The 18,657-nt window shown below is 40.4% G+C and overlaps 1 protein-coding gene across 3 annotated transcripts in view; it reads left to right on the top strand.

Annotated features, from left to right (window-relative positions):
* LOC132405537 (pterin-4-alpha-carbinolamine dehydratase 2-like) overlaps positions 1–18,657 on the top strand; it is a 43,048-nt gene that overhangs the window by 3,914 nt on the left and 20,477 nt on the right. For 2 of the 3 annotated variants that reach the window (XM_059990429.1, XM_059990427.1), the window contains exon 2: positions 8,059–8,190. The exons of the other annotated variant lie outside the window; for it this stretch is intronic. In XM_059990429.1, coding sequence (XP_059846412.1) covers positions 8,059–8,190 — 132 coding nt within the window. The remainder of the gene's footprint in view (positions 1–8,058; positions 8,191–18,657) is intronic. 3 annotated transcript variants of the gene reach the window in all.

Below are 18,657 nucleotides of genomic sequence, written 5' to 3'. Positions count from 1 at the left end.
TTTAGATTTCTTTCCCATTAATAATGCAGACTGTATTCTTCTGTAAATGTCCTATAATATTTGGTATTGATATGGCTTGACGTCAGAAATTTCCTGAAGTTTAGTAGAATTAGCCATTCCAGCACATAGAATTTGCACCCTACCTACCTTCATTTCCGTCATATCTTGCTAAATGGACAGAGCAGAATATGCTATTCTTGTATATGGATATCTATCAAAACAAAGACTAGTTTGAAACAGTGGTTTTCTTTTTAAATGTAATATACATTATGGACAATAAAGCACATCCTCTCCGTGACCTACTGAATAAGCAGCAGAACACCCTTTTGAACAAACTCATTCAGCTCCACTATCACAAGGATCACTACAGGAAATCTTTCCTACCAAATGCAATAAGCATATACCACGGGTGATTGATAAGTTCATGGCCAAAGGTGGAGGGTGTCAAATTTAGAAAACGCAGCACATTTATTTTTCAACATAGTCCCCCCTTTCTATATTTACACACTTAGCCCAGCGGTCGTGGAGCGTACGGATCCTGGACCTCCAGAAAATGTCCACAGATGGGTGATTTATAGGTTCATGGACTAAGGTAGACAGAGATGGGTTATACAGCTCTCGTTACAACTCTTTGAGTGATTATGCAGAAAGTTTGAAGTTAACGCATCTCCTTTTACATTAGGCCACAAACTTATCAATCATTCCGATGAGTTATTAACTAGTGAGCTATTAACTTAAAACTTTCTGCATAATCACTGGAAGAGTTGAACTGCATGTGCATGTAACAAGAGCTGTATAACTCATCTCCATCTACTTAGGCCACGAACTTATCAATCACCCCTCAACAACAGTTCATCTCTGTCTGACAGGAGAACACAGCATAGTACACTAGTCTCTGTTTTATTATTTTGTACATTATTATTGTACATCATTGCATATTGGTAAATTATTGTGTATATTATTCTGTACTTTATTAGTTGATATTATTATATTTATTATTGCTAAGTCTGTTTTTAAATGTTGCTGCTGTAATGAAATAATTTCCCAGTCAGAATCAATAAAGTACTTATTGCATACTGTGAAGTCATTTTAGTTTTACAGGGTGGCTAACCACAACGTTTCCCAGCACCCCATAACTTAAAAGTCCTTTGAGGATATCTTATATCAAGGAATATTGAAATAGGTTGTTAGATGTAAATGTCAGAGTAGTATTTGCATATACTTGGTAAATAAACTGGTGACTTAGTAATTGGGAAAAACCTACATAGTTCACAGCCACTGACATTGAGTTGGGGTTCACTTTATGAGTCTGGTCTGACATAGTGATGTAATTACATCAAGTTTGGTTACCTCGCTTTGTGCTCAGGTTTTGGAGTACAATAAATGAATTGTTAGGGTTTTTCTTAAACATAAAACGCCTCATATCTTTTTATTTGCGAAAACCTACAGTGGAGTCAGAGTTAGTTCTGCTGCCACACTGCTTCAGGATTTGATCCAAAACTCTGACTCTGCACTCAGTTGCTCAAGGACAGTTCTCCACCCCTCTGTTATAAGACTATTGACTGGTTCTCTAGTACAATAAGCTGTACTCTTGACCTCACAATCTTATGTTCTTGTGCCTCTTTTGTTTAACTGCACTACACTTCATTCTGCATTGTGATTGCTTTACCTAGTTCTACCTCAATGCACTGTGTAAGGATTTGATTTGTATGGACAGTTTGTAAGATGGGCTTTTCACTGTTACCTCATCAGATGAGACAATAATATTCCAATTCCAATTGCAATTCCTAATTCTGCCACATTGCAGTCAAGTTGGGAGTTAATAGGTGGGTGGCAGGAGCACTTGAAGGAGGTGGGAGGTGGATAAAAGCAGGAAATTAGCACCTGAGAGATCTAAAAAATAGGTTGTAGGGAAATAAACATAGGCGTGTTTGGGGAGATTTGTTGGGAATGCTCTGAGAGCTGATAAGTTGTCACTGGACTGAATGGGCTCATTCTGTTGTAAGAGGGCCACAGGCTGATGAAGTTGCTTGATAAAGCAATCATTTTAACTTCTTTGAAATATAAAACCAATCTCTGCCCAGAGACAAAAATAACAAAGCAATCATTGACTATGAAAGGTATTTTTTAGAGCAATCGCAGAAATAGGAAGCTGTAACTAACCATAATTTTGTAAGACTAGGACCAATAACTCAAATAATTTTTGTTTCCTGTAGTTTCAAGAAGATAATAACAAACCATTTGAGCTGTTGTTTTAAGGTGATGAGGAAGGAAGCCTCTTTCAGTGGCTGTTGTGGTTAAAATGATGAACTTGCTTATATCAAAATAAAATAATTTATTGCATCTGCTAGTTTCATCCACACTGGAGGAATTATATGCAGATTGGGTGACTGCTGAGTGGCATACTAGTGTTCAATGCATGGGGTAGACCTGATCTCCTAGTTGTCTTGAGTTTTCAATTCCTGCCTGTAAAGCAACTTGGATCCGCTTCAATTTGTGTACCAGAGTAACAGGCTGACAGCTCTTCACTCAACCGTGGAACAGCTGGACAGCCAAGATGCATACGCCAGGATGAACTTCGTCGATTACAGCTCAGCATTCAATACCATCATCCCCTCAAAGCCAATCAATATGTTTCACGGCCTTGGCCCAATACCTCCTTGTGCAGATAGATCCTCCGTTTCCTCACCTGCAGACTGCGGTCAGTTCAGATTGGCCACAACGTCTCCTCCACGATCTCTGTCAGCACAGGTGCACCACCAGGATATGTGTTTACCCAGCCCCCTGCCCACCATTCTATTCGCTTTACACATACAACTGTATAGCTAAGCACCACCCCAACACCATATCCAAGTTTGCTGATGACACTGCTGTCATGGGCCGAATCAAAGGTGGTGAATCAGCATATCGGAGGGAGATTGAAAATCTGGCTAAGGGGTACCACAACAACAAATGGCAGCAAGACCAAGGAGCTGATTATTGGCTTCAGGAGGAGAAAGCCAGAGGTCCTGATGGAGGATCTGAGGTGGTGAGGATCATCAACTTCAAATTCCTCGGTACTATCAATTCAGAGGACCTGCTGTGGGCCCAGCAGGTAAGTGCAATTACAAAGAATGCATGGCAGTGCCTCTACTTCCTTAGAAGTTTGTGAAAGTTAGACATCTTGAATTGCTATAGATGTGTAGTGGAGAGTTTATTGACTGGCTGTATCACAGCCTGGTATGGAAACACCAATGCCCTTGAACAGAAAGTCTGACAAAAAGTAGTGGATATGGCCCAGTCCATCATGGGTGAAGCCTTCCCCACCACTGAGCACATCTACATGGAGTGTTGTAGCAGGAAAGCAGCATCCATCATCAGGGCTGCCCGCTACCCAGGTCATGCCTACTTGCTGCTGCCATTAGAGAGAAGGTACAGGAGTCTCAGGACTCACTCCATATTCAGGACATATTAGCCCTCAACCATCAGGTTCTTGAACCAGAGTGGATAGCTTCACTGAAATGTTCCCACAACCTCTGGACTCCCGTTCAAGCACTCTTCACCTCATGTCCTTGATCACTACTGCCTGTTACACCGCTGGTGTTTAGGACAGCAGTGAAGGTCCTTCATCCTGTCAGTAGCTCGTTTTCCCACTGTTGTTCAGTCATGTAAGTTTCGGAGAGAGGCCCAGAAATACCATTGCACTCAGATGTGGAAGGAGTCTTCATTGCTGTTTCTGTAGCAGTTTTGTTTTACCAGTCAGGGTTGTTAGCCCTGAGCTGAACCCCCTGAATCTGGAGGATTGGTGGACCACTCTTGGTCTGTCCTCTACCATTTTGATCTGTTTGGCATGGGTACCTTACCAAGAGTGAAAGCACAAAGCCCTGGCTTCTGCCAACGTAGTGCTCTGGATTATTGAAACATGCAGACTTATAAATCCTACGACAAGGCTGTCATCCTCTTGGAGGCCTTTTCTTGATATTTATTGTCTGTTTGTTTAGTATTTCTTTCTTATTTTGTATTTGCACAGTTTGTTGTCTTTTGCACACTGGTTGAATGCCCAAGTTGGTGTGGTCTCTTATTGATTCTATTGCACTTATTATTCCATTATGGGTTTATTGAGTATGTCTGCAAGAAAATGAATCTCAAGTTTGTTTATGGTGATGTATGTGTACTTTGATAATCAATTTACTTTGAACTTTCAACTGCCCACCCTGACCTTTATTGTCCTCCCCTATACTGTTCCAACAAGACCCTACGTAAGCCTAAGGTATAGCACCATGTCTCTGATCTGGGCTTATTGCAGCCACTGAACTTCAGTGCAGGACCTCCTCAGGTTACGGCAGGACTTGGTTCCTGTGAGCTGTCTATAATCTGAATAGTTCCCATTGGAAATGCAACTGCAGTGCTCCCACACGGCAAAAGATGCCTGCAGTAGCCAGCAAACCCATTCCACCAGTCTCCCAAATATCTATTTGTATGTTTTAGCCTTCATTATGTCAAGCTGTGGGGAGGACCTGTATTGGATCAATTATCTTAAGGGCTTCACTTCTGTATTTATATCTAGCCTATTATTATATTATATTATATCCAGCCTATCCAGTCTCTGCTTACAACTTGGCCAACAGTCCTGGTGACGTACTTTGCTGCGCCCTCTGTAGCTTAGTCACAGCCTTCATGTAGCTGACCAGAGCTTCACACAATACTCTTAAGTGTGATCTCAGCAATCCCTTGACAGCTGCACCTTGATAACCCAAATCATGTACCCCAGCATGCTATAGGCTTTCTTCCCAACTTCTGGGAAACTTTGTACTTGTCCCCAGGGTCTTGCTAATCAATAATATTCTCCAGGGGCCCTGTCATCCTCTACATGTCCTGGTCTGTTTTAACTTTCCAAAACGTATCACTTCACACTTGTCTGAGATAAAGTCCCTCTGCTATTCCTTTGCTCACTTTCTCGAATGATCTAGATAACTTTAGTCATCCTCTTTCACAACCCACTAGACTAGTAATTTTGGTGATCTGTATTCTTATCCAAATCATGAATATAATCATTAGTGCAGCAAAAAGTAACATAATAATGACTAGGGTTATTCTAAACAGTGGAAGTTTGATTGGAGAAAGTGTTCTAAGAAAGATTGTTAAAAGGTGAAACAGACTGGAGGAAGTGCTTTATCATTGAATGTAATCTATCACTAGTGTAATTTTAAATGTTAGTACTTAGGGTAAAGCTAGCCCTTTTGATTCAAGAGCCCAATGGTTGAGGGGTAATAACTGTTCCTGAACCTGGTGGTATAAGTCCTGAGGCTCTTGTGCCACCTTCCTGATGGCAGCATGACCTGGGTGGTGTGAGGGGTTGGTGGCGGGTTGGTAGTCGCTGATGGCAGATGCTGCTTTTCAGCAACAATGCTACGTGTAGATATGCTCAGTGGCGTGGAGGGCTTTATCCATGATGGACTGGGCTGCATCCACTGCTTTTCATAGGATTTTCCATCCAAAGGCACTGGTGTTTCCAGGCTGTGACGCAGACGATCAATATAATCCACCACACATCTATAGAAGCCTATGTCAAACCTTCACAAACTCCTAAGGAAGTAGAGGCACTGCTGTACTTTTCTCATAATTACATTTATGTTCTGCGTCCAGGACAGGTCCTTTGAAATGTTAACACTGAGGCATTTCAACTACACACATGTATACGGCTAAACGAAATGCTGCTTCTCTGGGACCAAGGTGCAAATCACAATGCATATATCACATAAAGCACATAATAAAAAATATTCAGTACATGTCCAAAATGACAAATTACATAACAACATATAGTTAAATAAACAACAGTATGCAGCTACTGGCACTTTCATGAATACTGTGTACTGTGTGGTAGCGGTGTTCAGAAATCTCACAGCCTGGGGCAAGAAACCTTACCCAGCCGAACACTCCTTGTTCTTGTACTGCGATACCTCCTGCCTGATGGTAGGAGATTAAAGACATTTTGGGATGGCTGGGAGGAATCCTTGAAATGCGGTGGGCTCGGGCTCTGTGAATGCAATGCCTCTGGTTTATGTCATGGATAGGTGGGGTGGGTTTGAGAGAGACTCTGATGACTCCCTCAGCAGCCCTCACGATCTGTCACAGGGTCTTGTGGCCAGTTGCCTTGCAATTCGCATACCAGACAGTGATGGAGCTTGTCAGAATACTCTTGGTGTTTTGGCTTAAGAGTGGGTGAGGTATTAAAATTGGTCTCGCAAGTCCTTTACGCTTGTCTGCATTAAATTCTGTTTTCGAGCTTAAAATTTTTTCCAACTTACCTTCATGTAGGTCACCGTATCCTTTGTTATTACAGAATTCGATGCTCCAACATGGTAGCACTATGATGTATCTTGAGTAAAATCTCGTTCTCTACATTAACTCTATTATCTACTTAACACACTCACCAAATTCCCTTCCAGGTGATTTGATTATCTATCACTGTAGGCTTTGCCAAATATCCTTGTAATAAACTATATTTCCAAAGCTGGGCGATTATAGCAAAAATAATATTAGTAGGTAATCATAAAGGAAATAATATTTTGAGCCTACTTGATATTTTCAAATATACAAAGGTGTTATCCAAAGTTAAAGCAATAGATTATGGAGATTTAAAAAAAAACTGAACTTAATTGCGGCTGAATTCTGATTTGAAATGATTTGCCATCTTGTGGTGAAGTTAAGAAATTGTAAGAAGAAAGACCTGCTGCTGGAGCAGTTTAAAATTGATCAAGCCTTCAATGACAAAGTGCAAATAAATTTGTAACTTTTTTAACTGTTCAGGTACAAACATATTTGTATATTTTCCTGATGGAACGTGGGTAACCTGAAATACTTTATTGTAAGTAGTTCTTTCCTGAGCACTGTCGGCTTGCTATCCTAGTAAATTATTTGCTCTTCTCCAGTTTTATGTTTTAAGAAGTCTGGAGTACTGTATATTGCTATTTCCCAAGTACATTCCCAGCTTTCCTACTAAAAGTTGTTTAAATATCTCTAACAGGATTCTGATTCCTGTCATCGCACAGAAATTACCCAAATTATTTGATATTCTCGGTAATCGTGTGATTGTGGTGCGTTATTACCTTCTCCGCTGTATAATAGGGGTACAGTACGTTACATACCTATCTCCAATGTCTGTGTGGTTCTGTTCTTGCCTATCCAGTGATAGGCTGAGCCTCTCTAACAAAGGCTTTTCTGCCACATTCTAATAATCTTTCCCAACCCCCAAAACATATAAACTGTGCCTTTGTCAAAATGAGAGGGGCCAGTCTTCACAAGCACAGCTGGACTTTTTCAGTTGTCTCGATACTGTTTGATTACTTGTCCCTGCTTTACACACAATTTTTTTTTCAGTTAAACATGGGGAGAATCAACCTATTAATCCTCAGCTTTCATTAGCAACTCCACAAGACACACATGTTAGATGGTGACGGTTAGGCCAGTTTGTAATGAGGGTGTGTAATTCGACATGAGTTTAAATCCCTATCCTTTATCACAAAGGTTGCCTGTTCTTCTTGAGTGATACCATGGGGTTGAAGCTGATCACTGGGTTATGAAGGAGTTGATGAGGCCAAGATGGGGCTAGTATACTGTGCATGGGTGTAACAGGGGGTTCTTGACAGGGCAGGTTTGTGCGCAGTTTTGGAGGTGGCACACTTGTCCCGCCACTTATGCTGGGCCTCTCTATGCACCTTCCAAAGGGACTCTGGATTCTCTGTGATTCTGTTAAGTTGGTAGAAATGTTACACACTTCACATTCTGGTCTGCACACAATGGGACGGTTGTGGAGGCTTTGGAGAAAGTGCGGAAGAGGTTCACCAGGATGTTGCCTGGACTGGCTGGCTATAAACTATAGGGAGATGTTGCACCAACTTGAATTGTTTTGTCTTGCATGTTGGGCACCGAGAGGGCAATAAAATATGAAGGATTAATTATGTGGAAAATTATTATAAGATAGATGGTCAGGGTCTTTTTCCATGGTGGAAAATATTTTTGAACTTGTAATGAACCATTCCCAACTTCATGATAGTCTTGTACCTTGTCTTGTTCTAGGCTTCACAGAGCCATTGGTTAACTCCAGAAGAAAGGGAACAACTTCTGCCCGAATTAAAAGCAGCAGGTTGGGAAGATGTTGAAGACAGAGATGCACTTTGTAAAGAATTTTCATTCAAGAATTTTAACCAGGTACATTTTTTAGTATCACATAATAGATATGTGGTTTGGCAGTCATCATTCCAACATAGATTTTGTTTTTTTTCCCACAGTTGCAAAGCTCATATAAACAGGGCTTTTAAAGATGCTTTCTTTAAAAAGAAAGCCATATCCACAACTTGGCTAGTGGGCTGTGAAATAATAATTGGTTAAAAACAAATAAAGTCTAGTGTCTGAAATTACTCCAGATAACTTTATGGAATGAAAGCAAATTGAAAGTGCCTTATTTTCTACTGAAGGGGGACAAGAGTGTCAGAGTTGGATGGATGCATGTTCATTTCCCATTTAATTCGACCATAAGACATAGGAGTAGAATTAGGCCATTCGGCCCATTGAGTCTTCTCTGCCATTTGATCATGGCTGATCCATTTCCCTCTCAACCTTACTCTCCTGCCTTCACACCTTGACTTACCAAGAACCTAGCAACTTCTGCCTGAAATACATTCAATGATCTGGCCTCCACAGCCAACTGTTGCAGTGAATTCCATAGATTCACCACCCTCTGCTGAAGAAAATTCCTCTTTAGCTCCGTTCTAAATGGATTTCCAATTAGTGCATTCTGTTAGAATAAGAATCTAATTCATTGTGTTTCCTATCGATTCTCTGGATCTAAGACATACTTGGGGGTATGTTTGTGTTAGTTGATCTCACCAGTGGCTTTATTTTCCTTAGTGTTTGTTATGCTGGAGATTAGTAACAGCAGAGTCCTGCACCTGACTTATGCTTCATAATGTAAAGAGGAACATTTGCAGAGGATTAAATTTTATATAATATTTCTATGGCACAGGGAAGATTACTTGATTCCACAGGAAAACTGGGCAAAGTATTTGAGGGTTGTTCCTGTCCATGGGACTGCAACCTTTCAGATGAAATCGGAAGCTTCATTTTAAAATATTGAAATAAATTTAAGTAAATCTTAGCTAGCAATTATGTGGCACGAGACATAAAATCTTGTCTCTTGCTAACAGCGTGCTGTAGTTGGATATTGATCACTTAAAGAATTACAGAGGTTTCAAAGGTACATTTAATGTCAGAGAAATGTGTACAATATACATCCTGAAACACTTTTTCTTCACAGACGTCCACAAAAACAGAGGAGTGCCCTCAAAGAATGAATGACAGTTAAATGTTAGAACCTCAAAGTCCCCCCAGCTCCCCCCTCCCACGCATAAGTGGCAGCAAAGCACCGACCCCTCCCTCCACCAGCAAAAATAAAAGCATCGGCACCCACCACTGACTCAAGCCTGAGCAAAACAACAGCAAAGACACAGACTTGTGGTTACCTCAGAGACGGCTTGTTCACCTGATAATTCGACATTTCACAGGCTCTCAGGGAAAAAGAAGTGTCTCCATTTCACAGTGAGAGGCATAACAAACAACAGCTGGTTTACGATGTTGAAAGTCCATTGCGTCGCTTTTTCCGAGCTCTATGCCGAAAGCTCTCGGGTCTCTGGGCACATAACCAAAGATCTTCCAACTCCCACGACACACCGATTTCCTGCCGGGACCCCGACCTTTGATCCGCTCATCTCCAGAGCCACGAGATCCCGCGCCTCCCAAGGTGAGCTGCTCTCTTGGGCTGCAACCTTGGCATGTCGGATAAAGAGCAGTCGTGAAACCCCGAGAGCAGGTCCCATTCCTGCAAAGAACTGTAGTCAGCGTGCAACTCCAGGTCAGGGTCTTCAAAAGAACCCTGAAAAGGAAAAATAGAGATATTAAAGATGGAAATAGAGCTGTTTCTGAAGATGCAAGCAAAGGAGTCGCCGTTCAGTGCCATCTTAACTAAGCTCTGTCCTCTTTTTCAATATCTTATGAGACCAAAAGACATAGGAGCAGAATCAGACCATTTTTCCCATCGCATCTGCTTCATTTCTTCATGGCTGATCCAATTTTGCTCTTGGCCCGAGTCTCCTGCCTTTTCCCGCATCCCTTCATGCCCTGACCAATCAAGAATCTATCAACCTTTGCATTAAATATACATAAAGACCTGGCCTCCACAGCTGCCTTTGGTAAAGAATTCCACAGATTCCCTGCTCTCTGGCTAAAGAAAATCCTCCTCATCTCCTTTCCAAAAGGACGCCCCTCTATTCTGAGGCTGCGGCTTCTGGTCTTATACTCTCTACATGCACTCTGTCGAGGCCTTTCACCATTCAATAGGTCACCTCTCATTCTGAGTTCCAGTGAATACAGGCACAGAGCCATTAAACACTGTTTATGTGACAAGTTGTTTAATCCTGAAATAATTTTTGTGAACCTCTTTTGACCCCTCTCCAGTTTCAGCACATCCTTTTTAAGATAAAGGGTCCAAAACTGCTCACAATACTCCAAGTGAGACCTCACCAGTGCTTTATAAAGCCTCAACATTACATCCTTGCTTTTATATGCTAGTCATCCTTAAATGAGTGCAAACATTGCATTTACATTCCTCACCAAAGACTCAACCTGCAAATTACCCTTCAGGGAATCCTGCACAAGAGCTTCCAAGTCCCTTTGCACCTTGGATTTTTGTGTTTTTTCTCCATTTAGAAGATAGTCAACTCTTTCATTTCTTCCACCAAAGTGCATGACCAGACACTTCCCAACACTGTATTCTACCTGCCACTTCAAAGCCCATTCTCCAAATCTGTCAAAGTCCTCCTGTAGCCTCTCCATTTCCTTAATACTACTCCCCCCACCCCCACCTAGCTTCATAGCATCTGCAAACTTTCCAACAAAGCCATCAATTCCATCATCCAAATCATTGACATTAAAAAAAATTGGACCCAATACAGTCCACTGTGGAACTCCACTAGTCACTGGCAGCCAACCAGAAAAGGCTCCCTTTATTCCCACTCTTTGTTTCCTGCCAATCAGCCACTGCTTTATCCATGCTAGGGTCTTTCCTGTAATACCGTAGGCTTGTAGCTTGTTAAGCAACCTTATGTGTGGCATCTTGTCAACGGCCTTCTGAAAATCCAAGTACACAATATCCACCGATTTCCCCTTTGTCTATCCTGCTCGTTATTTCCTCAAAGAATTCCAACAGATTTGTCAGGCAAGATTTTCCCTTGAGGAAACCATGCTGATTATGGCCTATTTTATCAGATGCCTCCAAGTACCCTGAAACCCACATCCTTAACAATCGACTCCCAACATCTTTCCAACTACTGAGGTCAGACTAACTGGTCTATAGTTTCCTCTCCCTTCCTGAATAATGGGTGACATCTGCAATTTTCTGGTCTTCCAGAACCATTCCTGAATCTAGTGATTATTGAAAGATCATTACTAATGCCTTCACAGTCTCTTCAGCCACCTCTTTCAGAACTCTGGGGTGTAAACCATCTGGTCCAGGTGATGCATCGACCTTCAGACCTTTCCGTTTCCTAAGAATCTTCTCCCTAGAAATAGTAACTTCACACACTTCATGACCCCCGACACCTGGAGTTTCACCATACTGTTCGTGCCTTCCACAGTGAAGACTGATGCAAAACACTTGATCAGTTCATCCACCATTTCCTTGTCCCCTATTACTACCTCTCTAGCATTGTTTTTCAGTGATCCGTTATCAATTCTTGCCTCTCTTTTGCACTCCATGTATCTGAAGAAGCACCATGGAGTTCTGGCCCTTTGAACTTGTGACATCCATCATCAAGTTTATGGTTGATCTTCCATCTCGGCACCATTTTCCTACAGCTTCCCCACGCACCCGATTCTATTCATGCCTTGAAGTCCACCGATTTCTGCTTTGAATTAACTGGGTGCTTTGAGCCCTTGTATCTCTCCATTTCAGAAAATCCCAAAGATTAACCCAAAGGTTTCAGTCTTAAATAGCAGCTCTTTATTCTGAGACCATGAGCCCTGTTCTTGACTCAGCTAAGCATTCTCCTAACAGCCACTCATTCAAGCCCTCTTTTTATTTAAAAAAAAAAGGAAAAATTAAGTTTCAGTGAGGTAACTTCTCATTTTTCTTGATGCTGGCAAGTACTTGCTTTATCTACTCAATCTCACTTAACACAGCAGCCCTCCCATCCTCGGAACAAATCTGGAAAATCGTTTAGATTAGGAGACTGAAACTGTACACAGTACTTTAAGGGTGGTCCTATTATTATGGGCTAAGTCACTTTTACTCCGGTGATCAAATTCTCATGCAGTCAAAACTAACATTGGATTTGTCTTTATGAGTGATTGCTGCAGCCACTTGTTCACTTTCAGAGATTTGTATACAGAGATATGTTAAAACTTCAATGTTTTTCAGCCTTTCACTATTTAAGATGTAACCTGCTTTTCTGCTTAGTGTATATTGTTGCCCACTGATTCAACTGGTTCATATTCCCTACTGTCTGTTTTCTGTCCTCCTCTCCACTCCAAGTGCCCAAGCACTGATCCCTGTAATACCCCATTAGTGTCAGTTTGCCAGCCTGTGAAATAACTGCTCTTTGCTTTAAATTTGCAATCAATACCATTTGTACATTACCTCCAATTCCACGTATTCTGAGCTTAGTGACCATTTTCCTGCATGGAACCTTCAGTAGAAATCCTCTTGTCTACTCTACTAGTTACATCCTCGAAGAACTGTGGTACATGAGTAAATGTGTTTTCATCCATGTTGATTCTTCTCAATCCCATTATTCTTTTTGGGGTAATCCTTTGTTACAACTTTCTTCATAAATTCCAGCATCTTGTTTACCACTCATATTATTTTTACAGGACAATAATTACATTCTGTGTGTGTGTGTGTGTGTGTGTGTGTGTGTGTGTGTGTGTGTGTGTGTGTCTCTCTCTCTCTCTCTCTCCCTGTGTCTCTCTCTGTCTCTGTCTCTTTATATCTCTGTGTGTTTTTCTCTCCCATCTTCTCAAATGATGGAGTCACATTTGCTACCAGCTATTTTGCAGAAAACCTGCTTTTTATTGTCAGCTCAGAAGAATGTAAAGTAGGATAAATCAGTTGATTTAAGATAAGCAACTCCATTGCAAGGTATCCCCTTTATAATATTACAGAAAGACATGACATAACCAGTGGTTCTGTACGACTGGAGCTACAGTACTTACATTCTTTCAAGCTCCGGAAAGAATCCCTCATTGTAATATTACCCCAACAATCTATATCTCTTGCATCTGGGGGAAAAGCATAACAAGAAGGACAGTGGAGGGAGGTGAAGAATCAGAACATTGGCAGTTCCATGGCGCAGCTATTTCTCATATTACCTGCGAATATGGAATTATTATTTTGCCATGGTAGCGTAGCAGTTAGTGTAACACTGTTACAGCTCGGAATGTCGGAGCTCCGAGCTCAATTCCAACACCACCTGCAAGGAATTTGTAAGTTCTCCCTGTGACGGCACGGGTTTCCTCGGGGTGCTCTGGTTTCCTCCCGCAGTCCGAAGGTGTAGGTTAATTGGTCATTGTAAAAATTTGCCCTGTGATTAGGCTAGGGTTACTGGGTGTGCTCGTTGGGTCAGAAGGGCCTGCTACGTGTTATCTCTAAAAAAATAAACAAATAAAAATTTCACTATAATCGCAAAAGAAACGTAACGGTTGGCTCACAAACAAGAGAAAATCTGCAGATGCTAGAAATACTGCTAAAGGGTTTTGGCCCAAAACGTCAACTATACTTTTTTTCCTTAAATGCTGCCTGGCCTGCTGATTTCCTCCAGGGTTTTGTGTGTAATGGCTAGTAATCACAATCATTGAATATTATTTTTGAGGAAGATGGAAGTAAATTTATTGCAAAGAAGTACAAATAAACTGATCAGATAAACATTATGAAATAAAAGTTAGGTATAAATTAACAGAAGTTCTTTTAAATTTCCACTTGTAATTACATTCCAATGATGTGATGCACCAGCTAGTGCACTGGCCAGGTAAATGTGATTTTGTTTTCTTGTAAGTGTCCGTGATTATTTAACTTGGCAGCTTTATAAAATTAAATGAAGATCGTAAACTGGATTAACTCAAAGACTGATAGTGATGGAGTATGTAAATGCAGGACCTTGAGCCTGACCAAACAAAAGGTAGCTGATGCACAATAATTAGGCCAGGACTCTATAGTCATGAATGATCCATGAAAATATGTTGGAATTTGCTGGATCAGATGAATCAGATTGCACAGATGTACACATTCCTGTAAGTTAATTCTATCAAGTTTTCACTTCCTTCTGCCTTCTTGTCCTTCACATAAGTTTTCATTTTGGTTCGGATTTGTACATTTGCCACCCCTCAGTTCGTTGGAACGGGTGAGATTTTTTACAGCCACCTGGGACTCCCCAATTTTCTTAACATGGTGCTTGTCTTTTGGAGTACAATGTGTACACATTTATGTATACACCACTGCTTCGATCAACATATCATAAGCAAATGCTTTTTGCGGGCAAATATTATGCAAACTGTACAGTTACCGTGAAGGTCTACTGTTCTATCAACACTGTTTTCTATGCATTAGTATGGCTGATTATAATTGCAGTCTACCACTGAATCTTAGCTAAAATCAATTATAATTCTTTGAGAAAAGGCGGATTATTAGTGAAGGGGTTGAAGATACTCTGAATTAAAAAAGCTAAAAGTCTACTCTGACAATTTCTAATGGTTGCAAGATTCCAAAGTATGAATGATCATTTAAAGGCTTCTCTTAAGGTGTTTATTTCTCACCTTTAAAACATGACATATCTGATTTTCATATTTTGGCCTTTAGCTCTCATATAGCTAGGAGGGCGCTTTTGTTTAAATGGAAAGATGTTTTTCCTCTAGTCACGGTCAATGGTTATGTGACGTTATGTTATGCTTAGATTTAGAGAAGATTCGTTGTTCAATTTCTGAATCTTGTCAAGACTTTCAAACATTGTGGGGACCTTCTCTGAATTATTTTCGAAAGCTTCAACTCGTTTAAATTCAGATGTTGGCTATTACTGATTTTTTATTATATGAGAAGATATTTTACCTTTTTTCTCTTTAATAAACAGCTTTGGTCTTGGTAGGGGTTAGATTGTTTTCTTTATAATAAATTAGTATATTTCAATATAACTATTGATTAACTTATATGAATACGGGGTAATGAGATTGTTATTATGAACAGATATAATGTAGTTGGTAGTTTTTAAGATCTTTTTTGACCTTTTATATATACTTTCTTGTACTCTGTATTCTTCTATGTAGAAGCTAATAAAAATATTGGAAAGAAACACGTGAAACAATCAGCCATGGAGTATAAAAACGCAAGAACATTCAACCCTGTGAAAGGTCATGCTTGCAGAATAGCTACTCAGTCTTCTTTGTCAGAGGTTCCAGAAAGGGGAGCCATAGGTATAACTTTATCGTACCTACGTTGTAATGATTATTGTACTCCAGCAGAAGGGAAGTTCTAACCTATTGCTCCCTGTACTAGAACCATCGTCAAAGGAGAGAGAGTCAGGTATTTTGCAAGTACGGGTGTTCAGAAGGATTAACGTCCTGGAGTCTTATCCCCATGGCAAATTGTTTCAGGTTTTAGTGATGGGAAATTATGCCTGCAGGATATCACAAAGACACTTTCAGCCACCATAGTAGAAAGCTTGCAGTAGTGTGATGGTGTCAGTGAATAAATCACAAAGTTGCACATCTGTGAAACTCATTGGTTTCTAATGATATGAAAATTTGAGTTTGTTTTGTGAGTTTTTGATCTCCAGCTGGACATGTGACAAGAAAAAAATAATTTCTACGCTGCCTTATTATAAAAATGTAACAAGTAGGCGTCCTTCTCAGTGCCTGTTTCAGCATTCAGTAAGATCATGACTAATCCTACCCCAGTCCCAGTGTCCCAGAACTCTAAATGTACTTGGTGACTGACTGTACACAGCCCTCAGGCAGAGAACCAATAATGTTTCACCCACTGATTGTTCTTAAACTGTGGTTATAGTGGTTGGTGCTGAAGATATAGAATTTACAAGGACCCCAGTTCTAGAATGGTACTCCCTCCATGCTGTTTCACCATGCTTACTGATATGGGATGCTGAGGCAGATGAAGTCTGGAGTTGCTCTCCTCCCAAAGAAGGAATAACATCTGTGTTGGTGATGAGGGAATTGTACAGCGTATAACTTTTCAAAGCTAACAACTTTTGATTGTTTAGTGAGGCTAAGCACTACACACAGGAAAAAGTGTATGGATTTAGATAAAGTTTGCTTATTGCTACCTTGGCCTGTATACCAAGTGCTGATCATTAATCTTAACCCAACAAAGCCATTCCATAGGTTGTCTTCATCCAGCAGACAACAGCTAATGTTATTTGGTTCTGAACCATACAAAATTGGAAGTGCTAAGTTGGGTCCTTGGCTTGTGTTGAATTGCCTGGAAGAAGGTTGCTGCGTTATTGCCTCTAGCAATACTAATGAGCTTTCCTGTAATTGCTAGCTAGTAATTTGTGCTTAAAATTAATCTACACATGCCTCCCTCAGTGACTTGTCTGCTGTCCATCATTCAGCTGAACAGCTGCCTGTGTGGAATATCAGAGGCTATTTATGAATGTTGTAAGACTAACTATAGAGTAGTAAGGACGAATGAGAAACACCATTACCAAGGAATTTTTATTGGAAAATTTTCATTTTGTATCTCTTTCATAGCTCAAAAGGATTGGCAGGACTACAATAGGAAGCCAGCCCATGCGGCTCTCATCTTACACAAATTTGGTCATAGCAAGTGAATCTTTTGCTAATTATCAAAGGCTGGGTGCTGATTGGTTGCAGGTGTAACCTGAGCAAATGGTATTTGACCTCTCACGGTAAACTAAATAAATTCAGAAATTTTAATTAGGTTTGGTTAAATTATGTAGACTAACAGAAGTCTGATAAACTATATGTGAAAGTCTTTTATCTGTACTCAGCTCGACTCGCAAAGAATTGTTCCTTTTAATAAAATGAAACCTTGAAGTTGTTTGCAAACGTACTTGCTGATGGAGTATTGCAAGATGTGTTCTGGGAGTTAACATATGCTTGTTTACAGTTAACCTTTTTGAAGTTATAATCCTCTTTTAACCTTATCACTTTGTCAATGTGCCTGCATACTGTAGATATTTTCAGTGCATTGTGTAAACAAAAGTGATTATTTCTTGGCTGATTACTTGTAGAAGTTGATGGGCCAAGTAAAAGTGAAGAACTTTTATGCTTTTTTTGTTTATGTTAATTAAGGAAAGCATCATCAGATTTTCAAAGTTTATGTTTGAACCTAGCTATCATATCTATAGATAGTTTAATCTCTGAGCTGAACAGTTCGCATTAAGAAAAATAATTAAGTTTAATACTTCGCATTAAGTATTAAGAAAAATACTCAGAAAATCTGTAATCTGCTTATCTAAAATTTGTATTGACTATTTGCATGCTCTTGGAACATAATGATGCCTAAAGCCCTTTTTTATGTGGTTCATAATTACATTATTATTTCTATGGCTGGCATTTGAAGAAAAAAGCCATGGTCTCTATTAGTGCCATGATGAGGCCATCCTCAGGGTGGAGGAGCAACACCTTATATTCCAACTGGGTAGCCTCCAGCCTGACGGCATGAAGATCAATTTCTTCTTCCGGTAAAGAAAACTGTTTCCCTCCCCCTTCTCTCTTCTTCTATTTCCCACTCTGGCCTCTTACCTCTTCTCAGCTGCCTATCACCTCCTCCCCCACGCCCGTGCTCTCCTCCTTCCCTTTCTCCTGTGCTCCACTCTCCTCACCTACCAGGTTCCTCCTTCTCCAGCCTTTAACCTTTCTCACCTACCTGGCTTTGCCTATCACCTTTTAGCTATCCTTCTTCCCCTCCTCACACCTTTTCACTCTGGCATCTTCCCCCTTCCTTTCCAGTCCTGGAGGTGGGTCAACTGTTTACTCATTTCCACAGATGCCGGCTGACCTTTTGAATTCCTCCAGGATTTTACATGTGTTGCCTTGGATTTCTGGCGTTCTTTTTATGAATAGCTGTAAATGTTAATATATGAGGAAATAATTGCCTTGAGCTTGCGCACAGAGAATCTGGGAACAAATCGGTGTCCTATTGTTCCATACTTCCCAAATGGTACACAGCAAAGAGGACATCTTGACAATTAGTCTCTTGTATTGATAAAGGATTTATAATGCTAAAGGAGATCTGTTTTGCAAGTGTCCAACGATCCATGGTGCATGATGGGATTTTCTTATTTAGTTTCGTATCTGTGGCACTTATTGCCTCTATTCTTGTGCATTATTTCCTTCTCTCTCTAATTGGTGTGACATTACATTATTTGTGTATGTTTGTTCAAACTTACTAGAATGTCAGTTCTGTGTTTTTATTACAACTATTTTCTGATGAGAGCTTTATGTGGCCACTCCCTCAAAGACACACTCAGAACAACCAAAAGTGTTACAGTCTTTTTTATTAATGTCTCCTTTCTGATTGTGAGGCAGTGCTGATCATTAAGAACTTCAAATACTGCAAATTTACTCCATCAGTGAGTTGCTCATTGGCAAAGGAGC

Source organism: Hypanus sabinus, chromosome 15 (genome assembly GCF_030144855.1).
Source record: "Hypanus sabinus isolate sHypSab1 chromosome 15, sHypSab1.hap1, whole genome shotgun sequence".
NCBI lineage: Eukaryota > Metazoa > Chordata > Chondrichthyes > Myliobatiformes > Dasyatidae > Hypanus > Hypanus sabinus.
Note: the sequence above shows the minus strand (reverse complement) of the source record. Positions and strands in the feature narration are given on the sequence as shown.